This window comes from Leptinotarsa decemlineata, unplaced genomic scaffold, assembly GCF_025532065.1.
Source record: "Leptinotarsa decemlineata unplaced genomic scaffold, Ldec_3_MD MMD2_tig00078346_RagTag_RagTag, whole genome shotgun sequence".
Lineage (NCBI taxonomy): Eukaryota > Metazoa > Arthropoda > Insecta > Coleoptera > Chrysomelidae > Leptinotarsa > Leptinotarsa decemlineata.
In genome coordinates this window covers 4,894,880-4,909,501 of record NW_027412724.1, presented here as the reverse complement: position 1 = coordinate 4,909,501, position 14,622 = coordinate 4,894,880, and the positions used below count along the sequence as shown (strand labels likewise).

Genomic DNA, 14,622 nt, shown 5'->3' with positions numbered 1-14,622 from the left:
ATATATAAAAAAATATACAGATCGTAAAGCTTCAGTTTATTTTTCATCTTTACGAATCTCATTATTTAATATTGCATAGACAAGTTATTTTTCGTTGTCAACATGGTGATAAAACTTGATTAATAATCTAAAAACAATTGTCAGTATTACCAGAATTTTGGAAAGTCCATCTGAATTGCCATTTCGTTGAAAATGAAGTGGAAATGAATAAAAAATAAACCAACAATAGAAACTTCATCCTTCAAATCATTCAATGAATAAAAATGCTTGCAGAATTAAAAGAGATTAAACATATCTATCTATCTTTTTTTCAACATAAAAAACTGGAATTAGATTAGGCAACGTTGTTGGGCTCAGTATAGTGACCTCAGATCAATAAATATGTATATTCTGATTCAACTTGGATAGAAATATGTGTTTGGATCAAGAAAGTAGGGAAGTTACTTTTGTATATGATCGTAACAATTAATTATCAAAAATTCAAATTGAAAGATAATTATAATGTTTATGGAACAAAAGAGCAATAGTTCGACCCATCTAGCAAATATATTCATTGAATAAAAAAAATGTTGAAGAATAATCGATGGATCAGGAAAGTATGAATTTCCAAATGACTCAGGTAAGGTAGAAAGATCTATATATATATATATATATATATATATATATATATATATATATATATATATATATATATATATATATATATATATTTATATATTGCCTTATGATAGTTAGGATCAAACATTATGTATATATTAGCTTATGCTGAATAAAGGAATCAATAATAATAATAGGTAAATTATCACTTTTGGTATCATTATGAGCTACGAAGCCGTACTACAGGGTATTTTTTATTTTATAACTTTTTTTCATGATCCAAACTTTTTTTTGGAGATCGACAAATTCTACATTTGAAACAAAGCCCGAGAAGAAGTCGTGATGAATCTCTAAATATATATAACTCAAAGATAACGGACTGACTGACATAGTAATCTATCAACTCACAGCCCAAACCACTGGACGGATCGGGCTGAAATTTGGCATGCAGGTAAATGTTATGACGTAGGCATCCGCTAATAAAGGATTTTGATCAATTCTACCCCCAAGGGGATAAAATAGGGGAAGAAAGTTTGTATGAAACTGTGTCAATTTTAAACCGATCAGGCTGAGACTTTGCATGCATAAAGCTACTATGACGTAGGCATCCCCTGAGAAAGGGTTTTGATAAATTCCACCCCTAAGGAGATAAAATAAGTGATGATGGAGGATGTAAATGTATCAGTTTGAACCTGTCAGTACCTAATGGAACGAATAAATTAAGACGAAAAAAATAATTTTTAGTTCTAAATGTTGACAATAGATGGCGTTAGTAGCATTACAAAACGCGCTATCGTTGTGTTTTCACTGAGTTACATATACCCGATGATAGTGGCTGCCGCCGACATACTATACCTAAATATTTCTAGCGGATTATATTTGATGATTTTGGCTGTTCTTTTCTTGACATATTTTGGAGTGCATTTGCTTTGTTTTGGTTTAGTAGTTTTGGTAATAGACTCTGCTTTGTATTTGGCATTTGTTTTGTTTACGTTTGGTTCAAGTATAGGTTTTCTCGGTTAGACTTTTTTAAAATGGCTAAAGAAAATCTGACCGTTAATGGAGAAGTTGAAGAATGTACTGTCGTCCCTATTGTTAGTGACGGTGCATGTTTGTTTCGTGCTCTCTCTTATTTAATGTACGGAACACAAGATAGAGCGATGGAGGTGCGTTCAGAAATTGTCAGATATGTGGTTAATGACTGGAGCAAGTTTTCGATTATGACCCACGACAGGAATGGTGATAATTACGTAACACCTGATGAATATTTTGCTGAAATGAGGAAAAATGCTACATATGGCGGATTTTGTGAGTTAGTAGCAGCAGGATTAACATTCCCATTTGAGTTTGAAGTTATAGAAACGGTCTCATATATACGGAATCTGGATCTAACGAGTATCCGGTAAGGCGATTACGATTCAGCAACGATTTGTCCAGTGGGCATTTTGATGCCTATCTTCCCATAGCAGCACAGCAAATTACTCGGTGTCGTATGGAGGTAGCTGTAGAAGAACATGATTTTGGAATTGATACACCTTCGCAACTTAAAGTTGATAAGGGTTATCAGGAGGTACCTGTTTTAGAGCGTGAACATTCACCTATTGTATCTTCAATCAATAATGATGAAAATTTAATAAGAAGTTTATTGTCCCAATCTGAGTCTGTGACATTAATAGAAAAAAAAAGAAAAACAAACGTAGGGCAAGGTTTACTGATTACAAACGGAAAAACCAAATAAAAATGGTACAAAAAAATATGGACAGACACTATCTAAATCCCACCCACCGTAAAGCTGTGTCTGAATATAAGAAAAAAAACCCTGATGTACAGAGGCAAGCTGTCGCCATCTACCAGGCTGCACACCCTGAAAAACACAGGCAATCTGTCGCCACCTACCAAGCTGCAAAACCTGAAGAACAGGCAATCTGCTGCACTATATCAGGCCAGGAATACCTATGTATATAGAGTGATTCAGTGACGGTATAGAGAAAATACAATTCAGCGTGTATGAAGAAGCAAGTTGCTTTCGGGTTTGGCGTATGACCCAGATATTGCTTATGGAACTGACAGCAGTGTAGTCTTAGGTTCTATGACGTACAAGTGCCAGTGGTGTAACGCCTTGAAGTGGAAAGATGAGACACCTGGTATGTGTTGTAGCGCCGGTAAAGTACAACTTGAGCCAAATCATGTACACTTCATGGATAATATCCGAAAATATAATGCCTGTTTTCAAATGACTTCCTTTGGTGGAAAACAAATGAAAGAAGGAGGTTTTTCACCAATTTTTAAAGTTCAAGGATAAGTCTAATCATTTAATTGGAAGTATATTACCGGAACCTGGGCAGGAGCACAGTTTCTGCAAATTTATTTCATCGGTGAAGATGATAGAGAAGCTAATATTCGATGTTCTGAATTTCCTGACTCGAGACCAAATTTAATCAAACGATTGCAGCTTATGTTACATGAGGTGAACCCATACATGAAAGATTTAAAAACAGCCATTGATAAAATATCGCCTTCAGAGTCATTCTAGGTCGTAATACATGTAGATAAAAAACCACAAAGAGAAACAGATGCAGATTCAATGCACCAATGGCAAATGAAGTGGCTGTTGTATTGGTAGATCAGCATTTTGACCGAAGAGACATCATCCTCGAAATCCGAAGTAACTCACTTCAGCGTATCAGTGAGATACATCGAGGTTATGATGCGCTGCAGTACCCGTTGATGTTTTGCTGGGGGAAAGATTGCTATTTAATCAACATACCACAATGTGATCCCACATCTAAGTTGCCCTTGAAAAAAACAGTCTCTGCTGTACATTTTTATTCTTACAGAATAATGATCAGAGAAGCAGAAGATAACTTGTTGGTTAAATATCGCACTCTTTTTAGTCAATATTTGGTAGATGAATACGCAAAAATAGGACCTGAAAGACTAAACTAGATAAAAAACAATCAAGCCAAATTGCGCGCAGATAATTATATTCATATAAAAGATGCAATTGGACGGCAAGATACTGAAGCAAATCAGCTAAGACAAATGGTAGTACTTCCATCATCTTTTACTGGTGGATAAAGATACATGTACGAAAAAACGCAAGACGCCATGACCTATGTTAGACATTACAGTCGTCTCGACCTTTTCATTACTTTCACATGTAACCCACGCTGGAGTGTCATAAATGAGCACTTACTTTCAGGACAAAAATCTCATGATCGATACGATATTATTTCGCGTGTATTTCGATTAAAGGTCATGGATTTGTTGATAAAAGGGAAAATATTCGGTGAAGTGAGATGCTATATGTGTTCGACGGAATGGCAAAAGCGAGGTCTTCCGTATATTCATATACTTTCATGGCTTCAACATCGCATCACTACAAATCAAATTGACAATATTATTTGTGCTGAAATACCTAACCCCGATCGTGATCCTGAGCTTCACGAAATCGTTAAAAGTAATATGATACATGTCCCCTATGGACGTTTAAACAGAAATTCTCCATGCATGAAAAATAATTCGTGCAGCAAACGTTATCCTAAGGCTCTTATCAAGGAAACTCAAACCGGTGATGATGGTTATCAGCAGTACAGGAGATGTTCTCTAGATGACGATGGATTCTCTGTCAATATCAAGGGTGTTATAATGGATAATCCTTGGGTGGCTCCTTATAATCCAGTGCTATTTAGAACATGTATTGTCATTCAGTGAAGTCAATCAAATACGTTTGCAAATATATTAATAAAGGGTCAGATCAGAATACGTTTACTTCAGAGAACGGGAAGGATGAAGTTACAACCTACAAAAGTGGTCGATATATAAGTTCAGCTGAAGCAGTTTGGCGAATCCTTGAATTCCCAATACATGAGCGTTTTTCTCATGTAATACACCTTGCTGTCCATTTAGAAAATGGACAAAGAATTTATTTCAATGAGCAGAACTTGTGCGACAAATTGAGTAGTCCTCCTACAACTACACTCCTCTCCTTTTACGATCTGTGTACCGTGGATGACTTTGCAAAAACATTGCTATACTCGGAAGTCCCTGCGTATTACGTTTGGAACAAGCGATCGTTTCAGAAAAGGAAGAGAGGAGTGAATGTTGTAGGGTGGTCAGGGGTCAAAAAAGAACACGGTCTAGGTAGGGTTTATACTGTTCATCCAAACAATACAGAATGCTACCACCTTCGAATGCTTCTACATGAGATCAGAGGCCCAATTTCATTTGAAGGGTTAAAAACTGTAGATGGTCACTTACATCCCACTTTCCAATCCGCGTGCAAGGCTCTAGGTCTACTCTAAAATAATCGGCATTTGGATTCAGCTCTTGAAGAGGCAGCACTTTGTCAAACACCGCATATGATTCGAGAGCTTTTTGTTATCATTTTATTCTTCTGATAGGTTTCCGACCCCCTATGTTTTTGGGAAAAATACAAAGAATACCTTGAAAAAACAACTGGAAAGGCAAGGTGACGTAGATGTAGAGCAATGATCGGACCTGATATTTAACAAATGCCTGTCGGTATTAGAGGATGCCGTATTATCATTAGGCGGCCGTCCTCTTAAAGAGTATGGATTACCTCAGCCAATAACATCAATATATTTTGAAAATAGAGAGTACGTGAAGGAGACCAGTTACGATACAGTGGCCTTAGAAGACGCAGTAAGAAAAAATGAAGCATCCTTGAATGACGAGCAACAGGAAGTTTACAATAAAATTATCACAAGTGTAGATGCAAATGACGGTCGAATATTCTTCTCAGACACTCCAGGTGGAACTGGTAAAACCTTCCTTATTAATTTACGTTTGGCGAAAGTAAGAAGTACTCACGGCATTGCCCTGGCTGTGGCGTCGTCCGGCATAGCTGCTACATTACTCGAAGGTGGTCGAACTGCTCATGCTGCTTTTAAGTTACCACTCAATTTAATCACTGCCGAGACTCCCATTTGCAACATCTCCAAACAAAGTAATTTTGCTGAAGTTTTAAAGACTACAAAAATAATCGTGTGGAACGAAATAACGATGGCTCATAAAGGTGGTATTGAAGCCTTAAACAGATTACTAATAGATATAAGAGGCAATACAAAATCAATGGGTGGCGTAACAGTTTTGCTGGCCGGAGACTTTCGGCAGACTCTACCAGTGGTGCCAAAAGTAACCAGAGCTGACGAAGTGAAGTCGTTCATTAAGAAATCTAATTCGTGGCCCCAGGTTAATATTCTTAAGCTCTCTAAAAATATGAGAGTACATTTGGGAGGGGATGAGTCTGCTGGTAGATTTTCAGATCTCCTTCTTAAAATCTGTAATGGTGATTTTCTATCGTTTGATGAAATGATAACCATCCCGGAAGAATTGTACACAGTTGTTACTACGGTTCAAGAATTGCTGTCTAAAGTTTATCCAGACATTAATCGTATACATGACAAGCCTATTGGAAGGTTACGTGAGCCTGCCAAACTTACTCCAAAGAACAATCAAGCAGCAGCTATCAACGATATCCTGCTCATGTCGTTAGAGGGCAAAGAAAAGGTCTATACTTCAATTGATACTGTGGTTAATACAGATGACGCTACTAATTACCCTGTAGAATTTTTAAATTCATTGAAATCGCCAGGTTTCTTTGTCATAAGCTTATTCTGCGTGTGGACACTCCAATTTTATGTTGTTGCGAAATTTATAACCACCAAAACTTTGTAACGGTACGAGACTGCAAGTGAAAGCATTACATTGCAATATAGTGGAAGCCACTATATTAACTGGGTGTGCGAAAGGGGAAACTGTATTTATACCACGAATCCCATTAATACCTAATGATATCCCGTTCGAATTTGAACGATTACAGTTTCCCCTAACTGCTTTGCCATGACAAGTCTCAGAGGCAAACTCTCAAATTTGCGGGTATTGACTTGAGAGAACATTGCTTCTTTCATGGACAGTTTTATGTTGCTTGCTCACGAGTAAGTTCACCCAATAGCTTGATTGTTTTAGCGCCTAATCACAGATTACTTAAGAATATTGTGTACAAAGAAGTTTTGTAGGCCCTAATTTTTTACACACGCTAAACAAAAGTAAAGCCGCAAAAACTATACCTAATTAATAATAATACTTCTTAACGCGAACGAAGCCGCGGGCAAAAGCTAGTTTATTATAAGGTTCAAAACTAGTTTGTAAAATTTATTTTGGAACGTACCAGTCTATATCTAATGATTGGTTAGATTTGTCAGCTAATTGAAGTATAACAGCAAGAAATGCTCTGAAAGTTAGGAAGTTCGAAGGGATATTAAAAAGCAAAGTCCGTCTAGTGTTACGTGCTGGTGCATTGAATGGAACTAATGAAATACTTTCTGGAGCATTTGTTTCATTATGAATAATTTTGAAGAGAAATAACATAGCTATCAACTTTCTCTTTCGGTGCAAGGCCACCTAAATTGAATTTTGTAGTCCCCCAACCAAATAACTCAAGCAAATTCAAGTATGGGTTTCACAGTTATATAGATATTTCACAACATTCAGATTGTTGAAAGAATGCATTTGTGTTAAAAGGAAGCCTAACGTTCTGTTTGCTAAACTGATCATATTGTTGATATATGTTATGAAAGAAAAAGTTTTGTTCCATGTAACCTCCAAGTCTTTTATGCTTTCTCTCCTCTTTACAATATGGTGATCCATATGATATTCAAACATGATATGAACTTTCAATCGAGTTATTGTCGAAATACAAATATTTTACATAGAAGTACAACCTATTTTCATAACTACATTTAAAAATTCTATGAATATCTTTCTGTAACATTACACATTTTCGTCTCAAACAAGTCCAGAATTCTTGTTTGAGACTTATATATGAAATAAGAAGAAGAAACAGAATATCTCACAAGCTCAAGGAAGTTGGCTGGCTAAATATGAAGAATAGAAGAAAACCACATGCCGCCTGCCTCTATTATAAGATTCTCTTATATAAAATCCCTTCGTACCTGCATAGGAAAGTAACGTTTCGAACCGATCTTCATAAAATTAACATCAGGTTCAAAGGCTCTTCAATACCTCCCATTTTCACAACGATCCTTCAGTTACCAGGTAGCTAAAGTATTCAATGCTATTCCTGAACTTTTAAAAATCTGCCACCCTCTCAGTTTAAAGTCAAATTGAAATCATATCGTTTTCAAAATCAATAACATGATGAACTTTTCACGATTCCGCTTTTCTATCTTCTTCTATTTTTTTCCTCTTTGAGCGAATCATGACCAATAATAATTTGCTCAATTATAATAAGCTCACTTTGATCATTTTCAAAATCAAAATGAAGTAGTATTTTTCAATAGTACTAGCAAATATTGGCGATTTTCTATCGATATTCATTATCCTGCATAATGTTATATGAAGTTAGGAATGAAAAAGTTAAAAGGTGTCATTTAAATGCAAAATTTAAATACGCAATATAATTTTTTCAAGCTGAACATATCCGGTATTATTCAAAATTAATTTAGTTTCTATAAATGGAGCAAAAACCAGTGATGTTACAAAAATTGATGATGGTATTTGATTTCAATTCTGTTTTCTTTTATCTCGCGATAAAATGGTGTAAGTAGTCTATTGGAATCCAATCGAATAATGCAACGGAAATAATTTTCGCATCTAATTTAGAAAATTACAGGAACTAATTTTTTATGAATAATTGGAGGTGTTGGTGCAAAACCAATGGGCGTTTGAAATATTATTTATTAAATTCTCGTCACTATTGTATTTCGAACACGATAATTTGAGGAATGCATTATCGTGTTATACTCGAAAACTGATGGATTTCTCTAAGGTTAACATTCATCCTTCAAAAATAAGACAAAACATTCATTATCACAATCCATAATGACGAATATTAAAAAAGTATACTAGTTTCTAATGTACATGTTGTGGTTGGAAACATGCATTCAAAACTGATTTAACAATTAAATAAAACTGAGTTTACATTTAGAAGAATTCTGATCAGACTGCATGCAACATAATTAAAAAATATACATACTCGTATGCATGCGCGTTCGTTTTGTCACTTGACATTTCTATAATATGAATAAGGATAGTATCTCACTAATTCTATTAAAAGATGGTGTTATAGGTGGAAGAGGCAACATCTCGTCAGAGTAACTCTTCGACAAGTGTATTAAATTAAAAAATGAAATGGAAAACTTTTCTAAACTGTGTCACAGGTGCAATAAGAGTTGAAAATTCCCTTAGTGACACGTGAGTACATAATTCTTAGTTTTGAAGTGATCTCAATAAATCAAAAAAGATCAAGTGAACAAACACTAAAGCTGAGGGCACGAAAATGACGACGGCCGAGCGATGGCGAAACGGTGACGTGCATGAAACGAGCGGTGGCGGAGCGGAGAGATCGAGCAATGCACGGACGGGAGGAGAGCGACGGTGACGCGGAAGCGACGAGAACAAACTAGTGTGAGTCGGTCGCTCGTGATTACAGTAGGGTTGTGTAGCAAAATATTATAATAACAATACCAAATGAAAATTGATAATGAAGAAGTTTTTTCGTGTATTTTGTCAAAACCTGCTTTTTGGGACAGTAAAAATATTCCCGTAAATGAAGGGTAGACAATTTGCCAAAATTACTTCTCTCTCCGTTTATTGAATGAACATCATCTCTTAGTAATAATAACTACGTTCTCATTGGTAGACTTGGCCCCAATAGTTCTCTTCGACGTAAACTTGTGTTATGATGACGTGACATGTCGCTCACAACTTTACTCCACACTACTGACCGACCGAAGTTTCGTGCCCATTTTCGTGCGCTCAGCATAATAGACAAATGAGGCTGTGAACCAATACCACCACGAGTTATATTGTGTTCGCCACCACATGACATTTAACCGATAAAAAATTTGAGAAATCTTCAATTACTTTCGAATCGTTATAGCAAGAAATCGTAAACGGTAGGAATCAACTAAAAGCTCGATGTGTAGGTAGCAGTCGGAACCAAATGAAAAATTATTTTGAAGCTACTAGAGCTAAATTGTTATTGAATTTCAAAGAAGCTAAAATAGCAATGAGGAATCCGGAACAAGAGAATTATTGGAGAGGTTGGTTGAATATTTTATGCGCATTCAAAACGAAAATAATATAGTTGTTTCTGGGTTGAACAAATCGTAGGATTTCTCAACTCCGAAAAATATATGTCAAGATGATTGGAATTAGTGACAACTACCCACTAGGAAAAAATGAAAACTATTCCTAATTTCACTAAAAAACGCGTATTGGAAAACTGCCACAAACTGAAAGGAAAAAATATCTCAATTGCACAGGAATATCTCAATTGCACAGAACTTAACGAAACAACAAAAGGGAGACAGCCAAATCCTCAGAAAACATTCATCTTCAGCAAGGCAGGATGATCAAAAAGACTTGTTATATAGAAGGTAACAGAGTATTGGAGGATGACATAGCTCGTACTATTGACGAACTCAAGAAACCAGAAGAAAATAATATATTAAATAGTATTATAGCGACGCCAAATATCTCTGTATTGAAAACTTCTCTAACAGTTATCAACACACCAACAAGTAAACAAAACAAGAGCCAACAAAAATCACAAGACAAAAAAATCCAAATGAAACTGTAATTCACTACTACTAATATACCAAGAACAAGATCAGTTACAAAATATTGCCTAACTTTCCTATTAGTCACTGTCATTTATTAGAAAAGAAGTTGAGTGAAAACTAATGAAGGGTGATTAAAAATGTATTATTGTACTAAGTTTAACTATATCAAGAAATTTCGTTTGAATGAAATGAAAAGTGAATATTTGAAAAAATTGGTCTATTTCTTTCTAGAACAACTTTGAGATATCATTGATTGGTGAGTTGAAGAAAAAACTACACAGTGTGTCCAATATAAAGAGGACCAGCACAGGAAAATCGGAAAACGAGGGAGATACAAAGCCGGTAGAATATAGGAATAGTTGCTCTTTTTGAGGCTTATTTCAAACACGTTTTGAAATTTTGTTGAATTGCTGATGAATTATCGGAGATAAAACATGGAATTGAAAATATATGAAAGTCTTTTTGTACAGCTTGAAAAGTGGCAATGAGAAAGTGATTTTTTTGTAAATATCTCCTCCAATAACGCCAGACTGAAATTGATTCGAAATTGACGAGAATGTAGGCTTTTTTCTTAAATAATCATATTTTTCTAATTTCTGAAACATCTTTTGAATAATCTCTAAAATGGGCAACTTTTTCCTAATTTTGTATCTTTCACATTTTTCGATATTCCCATTCTAACTGTTCTTTTCTTAGACACACTGTTGTAATAACGGTAGATAATAACAAAAATAAAAATCGTCTGGATTGTGGAATTTGATTTCATAACCGAGAAATCCTCGTGAACTCACACTTAGCTGTCCCCACTGTAAAATCAACGGGTTTTTATATATATAAGTCACCAGTGAAATAATAATTAACTGTCTATCAAACATTGTTAACCCTCTTGCTATTGCCGTGTTTGTTTTATTTAAATAAAATTTGGCAGCTGCTGTCACCAGATGCAGATTTCTCCTCATCAAAATTTGGAAGTTAGGCAATTCCGAAAAGGTTATAGGGTTCGTGCCGGTCGCACGAAGGCCGGTCTTATTGAAATCTGATCATTTGGTATACCTACCTATATTCTCTCTCATTATGTGGTTCCAGAACTGAATTTTAATTTTAATTAAAATGCTTTTCAGTCACTATTCTCTTCTCGATAGATTGACAAAAAGTCTCTTATTTGTTTTTGTTCTCTTAACTTCATCTTACTCTACGAGGCTGGTGTTTTTCTCAGACCAAGAGAAAATGAAAGTCCAAGGTTTCAAATATAAAGTATAATAAGTGAAACAACGACTCCATGTACAGAATGGAAAAAAAAACAACATGTAAAATATTATAACAAAAAAATGTAAAATTCTATAAAATAAAAGCAAATTAGAACAAAGGAAATGCCGCCAATTTGACCCTGCTATTTACTGCTAATTTAACCTGTTGAATAACTACACATCCACCAACTTAGTACAAAATACTTTTAATTTTACTCTTACTTTAGAGAGAGTGATGTATAACTTCAAATTTTCGCCCTTTAGGTTCCGTTGATCCGGTGTGTCTTCAACACCAACACTTTTATTTTGAACCTCCTGTACCCAATACCGGCTTACGATTTCACTACACCGATTTTTCCTAAATTTTGCACTACGTGCTTAGAGAGATTAACTCTCCTATTTAGGCCACCTTCCCCAGCCTCGAAGGCTGAGGGATGAGCCCCCAATTTCGTCTCGACGGGATCCGTTGACCGACTTTCTGTCTCTCGCAAAAACTCCCAAGCCCTCGCGTCAGCCAAAAAAACCTCATCTCAGCGTTTTTACCCTTTCCAATCATATTATCATCGGCAGGATGTGATATATTCATTTGTTTAGTCTAGTCCAACTTGTACATGACCCCAACGACCCTCGAATATTTTAAGTTAACCATCTCAATGGCAGTTACTACACCACTTCCCCCTTCGTAAAAGTTCTGGGCACACAGTGCCATATCTTTAAAGTCAACTAATGCTTCATTATCATAACCACTTTTAGGCGAACAGAGGTTTCGCGTCTGATTCGCGCACTGCAGTCACGAACACTCGCGTTTGTGCGTAATTCACTTCTGCAGTCAGCGAGGCTCCCTTACCTGCTGTAACCTGATGTGGTGTGGTGAGATGCGGTAAGTAACCTCTTTGACGAGTCCGGAAAGTCCCAGGACTTTCCGCAACTCTACTATTCTGGAACGCTGCTACTACTCGACTGAAGGGTTGACGATCGTAAGCTTCGCAACTCTCAGTAAATGATGCATACGTTAGTTAGCACCTGATTCTCTATAAAAGTTCTCTCGCGTACTTGCAACAAATTCAGTCCATCGTACTGTGCCTTACTATGGCTTGGGCACTAAAGCTCGCTATAACTGATCTTCTATATTTGGCCCAATGCGTTGGTCACGGTTCATACAAGTTTTCGAAGAGCCCACTTGCTCTTCTGGATTTCCTCGCAACATACTAACTAGGGGATGGTCCCTACTTTTTCTACACTGGTGCAACTATACTAGCACCTTTATAGTGGCGTTACTACTACACCTCAATCCAATTTCAGTGTATGCCACTCCTCCTTCCTGATACAGCGTCAGCTGTATCAGCTACTGGTTCATTATAACTGAAGGTCCCTGACCTTTTTGCCTTCATCTTGGGCTGGGTGTACCACTGTGCAAATACTCTTGTGCCACACATACTGCAATTTATCTGCCGCTCGCGGTTCACACTACAATTCATCAAAAGTCTATAATCAATTCGGCGCGAACTATTTGTCGTACTCCGATACTGTCGTGGTCTTCACTTGGGTGATGAAGCCAGACATCATGAGCAAGGTTACTTCCACAATCTGCAAGGTTGGCATCTCCTTGTTTGCCATCTTCCATAAGCAAGGCGATTGCTTCACTTCGTTCGCTCCTTCTTCACCATCATTGTCCATATTATTAACAAAAGTCCAAATAAAATCTTCACCGTTATTCAAGATAACATAGAAGAAAACATCACATGACAACCAATTAGCCAATTCTATCAAATCAAATTCCTATTAAATCAATTGTCTAATCGAACATGAAAAAATTGAATCAAAGAATGTACGCATGATTTCAATACACAATTCAAGTCACTATCTCATCCTACTCTTATGCAATATTATATGAGCGGCTCAGGCAGACTTCATGACCAACAAAAATATCTTTATACGGATATGATCCTGCCAACCCATATCTACGGTAGATCATTTTCTCGCGATATCCAATATCGGGAGTTCAGACTCTTTCGCAAACTTTCCCTTATTGAAACCTTTTCCTCTGCTCTCGCGCCCTCCTTTTTCGGTATTCATTACTTCTAATCTTATGCCCTATTGACATGATCTTCCATTTTCGCTATGAAACTAGCGGTTTATAAATCGTGGGACACGATTTCCTGCACATCTCAGGGTGGCTCATAGGTGAGCACAAGTACTTCATTCGTAAATCTCCTATAACAGATACTATGTGCCTGTTCCTAACTGCACGTCTCCGAGCATAATTCTCATTCCACTTGGCTCTGAGGCCTATACTTTGCTGTAGCAATGGGCTACCAAACACCTGCTTCTGTGACTCCTAGCCATAATTTCTCTCTATGACGAAGGGAATATAGTGTCCTCACATTATATTTCTCTGAGGCCAATGCCTCACTGTAGTCCTGGACTACTATTCACTCAATTCCATCTCTCTGCATGTCTCCTAGCCACATTTTCATTCCATTTGGCTCTGAGGAGTATACCTCGCTGTAGCAATAGCCTACCAATCACCTGTTTCTGTGGCTCCTAGCCACAATCTCTCGCTATGATGGAGGGAATATAGCGTCCTCACATCATATTCCTCTGAGGCCAATGCCTCGCTGTAGAAATGGGCTACCAATCACCTGATTCTATGGCTCCTAGCCACAATCTCTTTCTATGACGGAGGGGATACAACGTCCTCACATCATATTCCTCTGAGGTCAATGCCTCGCTGTAGCTCTAGGCTACTATTAACTCAATCCCCTCTTTCTCTCTCTCTCTCTCTTTCTCTCTCTGTATGAAGAAGAGGATGTAGCATCCTCCCATAATATTTCTCTGAGATAGATATCTTTCCCTTTGAAAAAACTTCGAAGCGTTCTCAAAATCCTACCATATGGGCAAACCCAGTCTGCCTCAATATTTTTCTCTATCGTCCCCCTGTCTGCAGAGCGTCAATCCTACAGAGCTCCAACAACCTCTACCACCGTATCGTGAGCGATGGAAAACGATACGACGGGAGAAATAGTATCCGTTTAGTGGGACTCCTACCCCCACGGTCGATACTTACCGGCAGTAGTATTCGAGCGCTCCTATCTGCAGAGCGTCTTAGCGCCTGCTACGAACAAAACTGCCCCAAAATTTCTGGCTATATAAAAAAAAACTTTTCT

General features: G+C 36.9%; 2 protein-coding genes across 2 annotated transcripts in view; both read left to right on the top strand.

Moving 5' to 3' along the window:
- Positions 1 to 14,622, top strand: part of LOC111511845 (uncharacterized) — a 34,657-nt gene that overhangs the window by 2,143 nt on the left and 17,892 nt on the right. The window lies entirely within an intron of this gene.
- On the top strand, positions 1,632 to 6,297 carry LOC111511847 (uncharacterized). The gene is made up of 5 exons (XM_074185712.1): positions 1,632 to 1,909; positions 1,951 to 2,167; positions 3,853 to 4,294; positions 4,348 to 4,740; positions 5,129 to 6,297. Exons 1-5 carry the CDS (start codon positions 1,632 to 1,634, stop codon positions 6,295 to 6,297), a joined length of 2,499 nt encoding a protein of 832 aa, XP_074041813.1.

What these genes read in the sequence shown, in the direction of transcription:
- LOC111511847 (XM_074185712.1), top strand. Translation starts at nt 1,632, where the DNA reads ATGGCTAAAGAAAATCTGACCGTTAATGGAGAAGTTGAAGAATGTACT. An exon ending in TTGATAAGGGTTATCAGGAG is followed by an intron (nt 2,168 to 3,852) that starts GTACCTGTTTTA and finishes TTTCGATTAAAG; the next exon opens with GTCATGGATTTGTTGATAAA. An exon ending in TCCAGTGCTATTTAGAACAT is followed by an intron (nt 4,295 to 4,347) that starts GTATTGTCATTC and finishes ATATTAATAAAG; the next exon opens with GGTCAGATCAGAATACGTTT.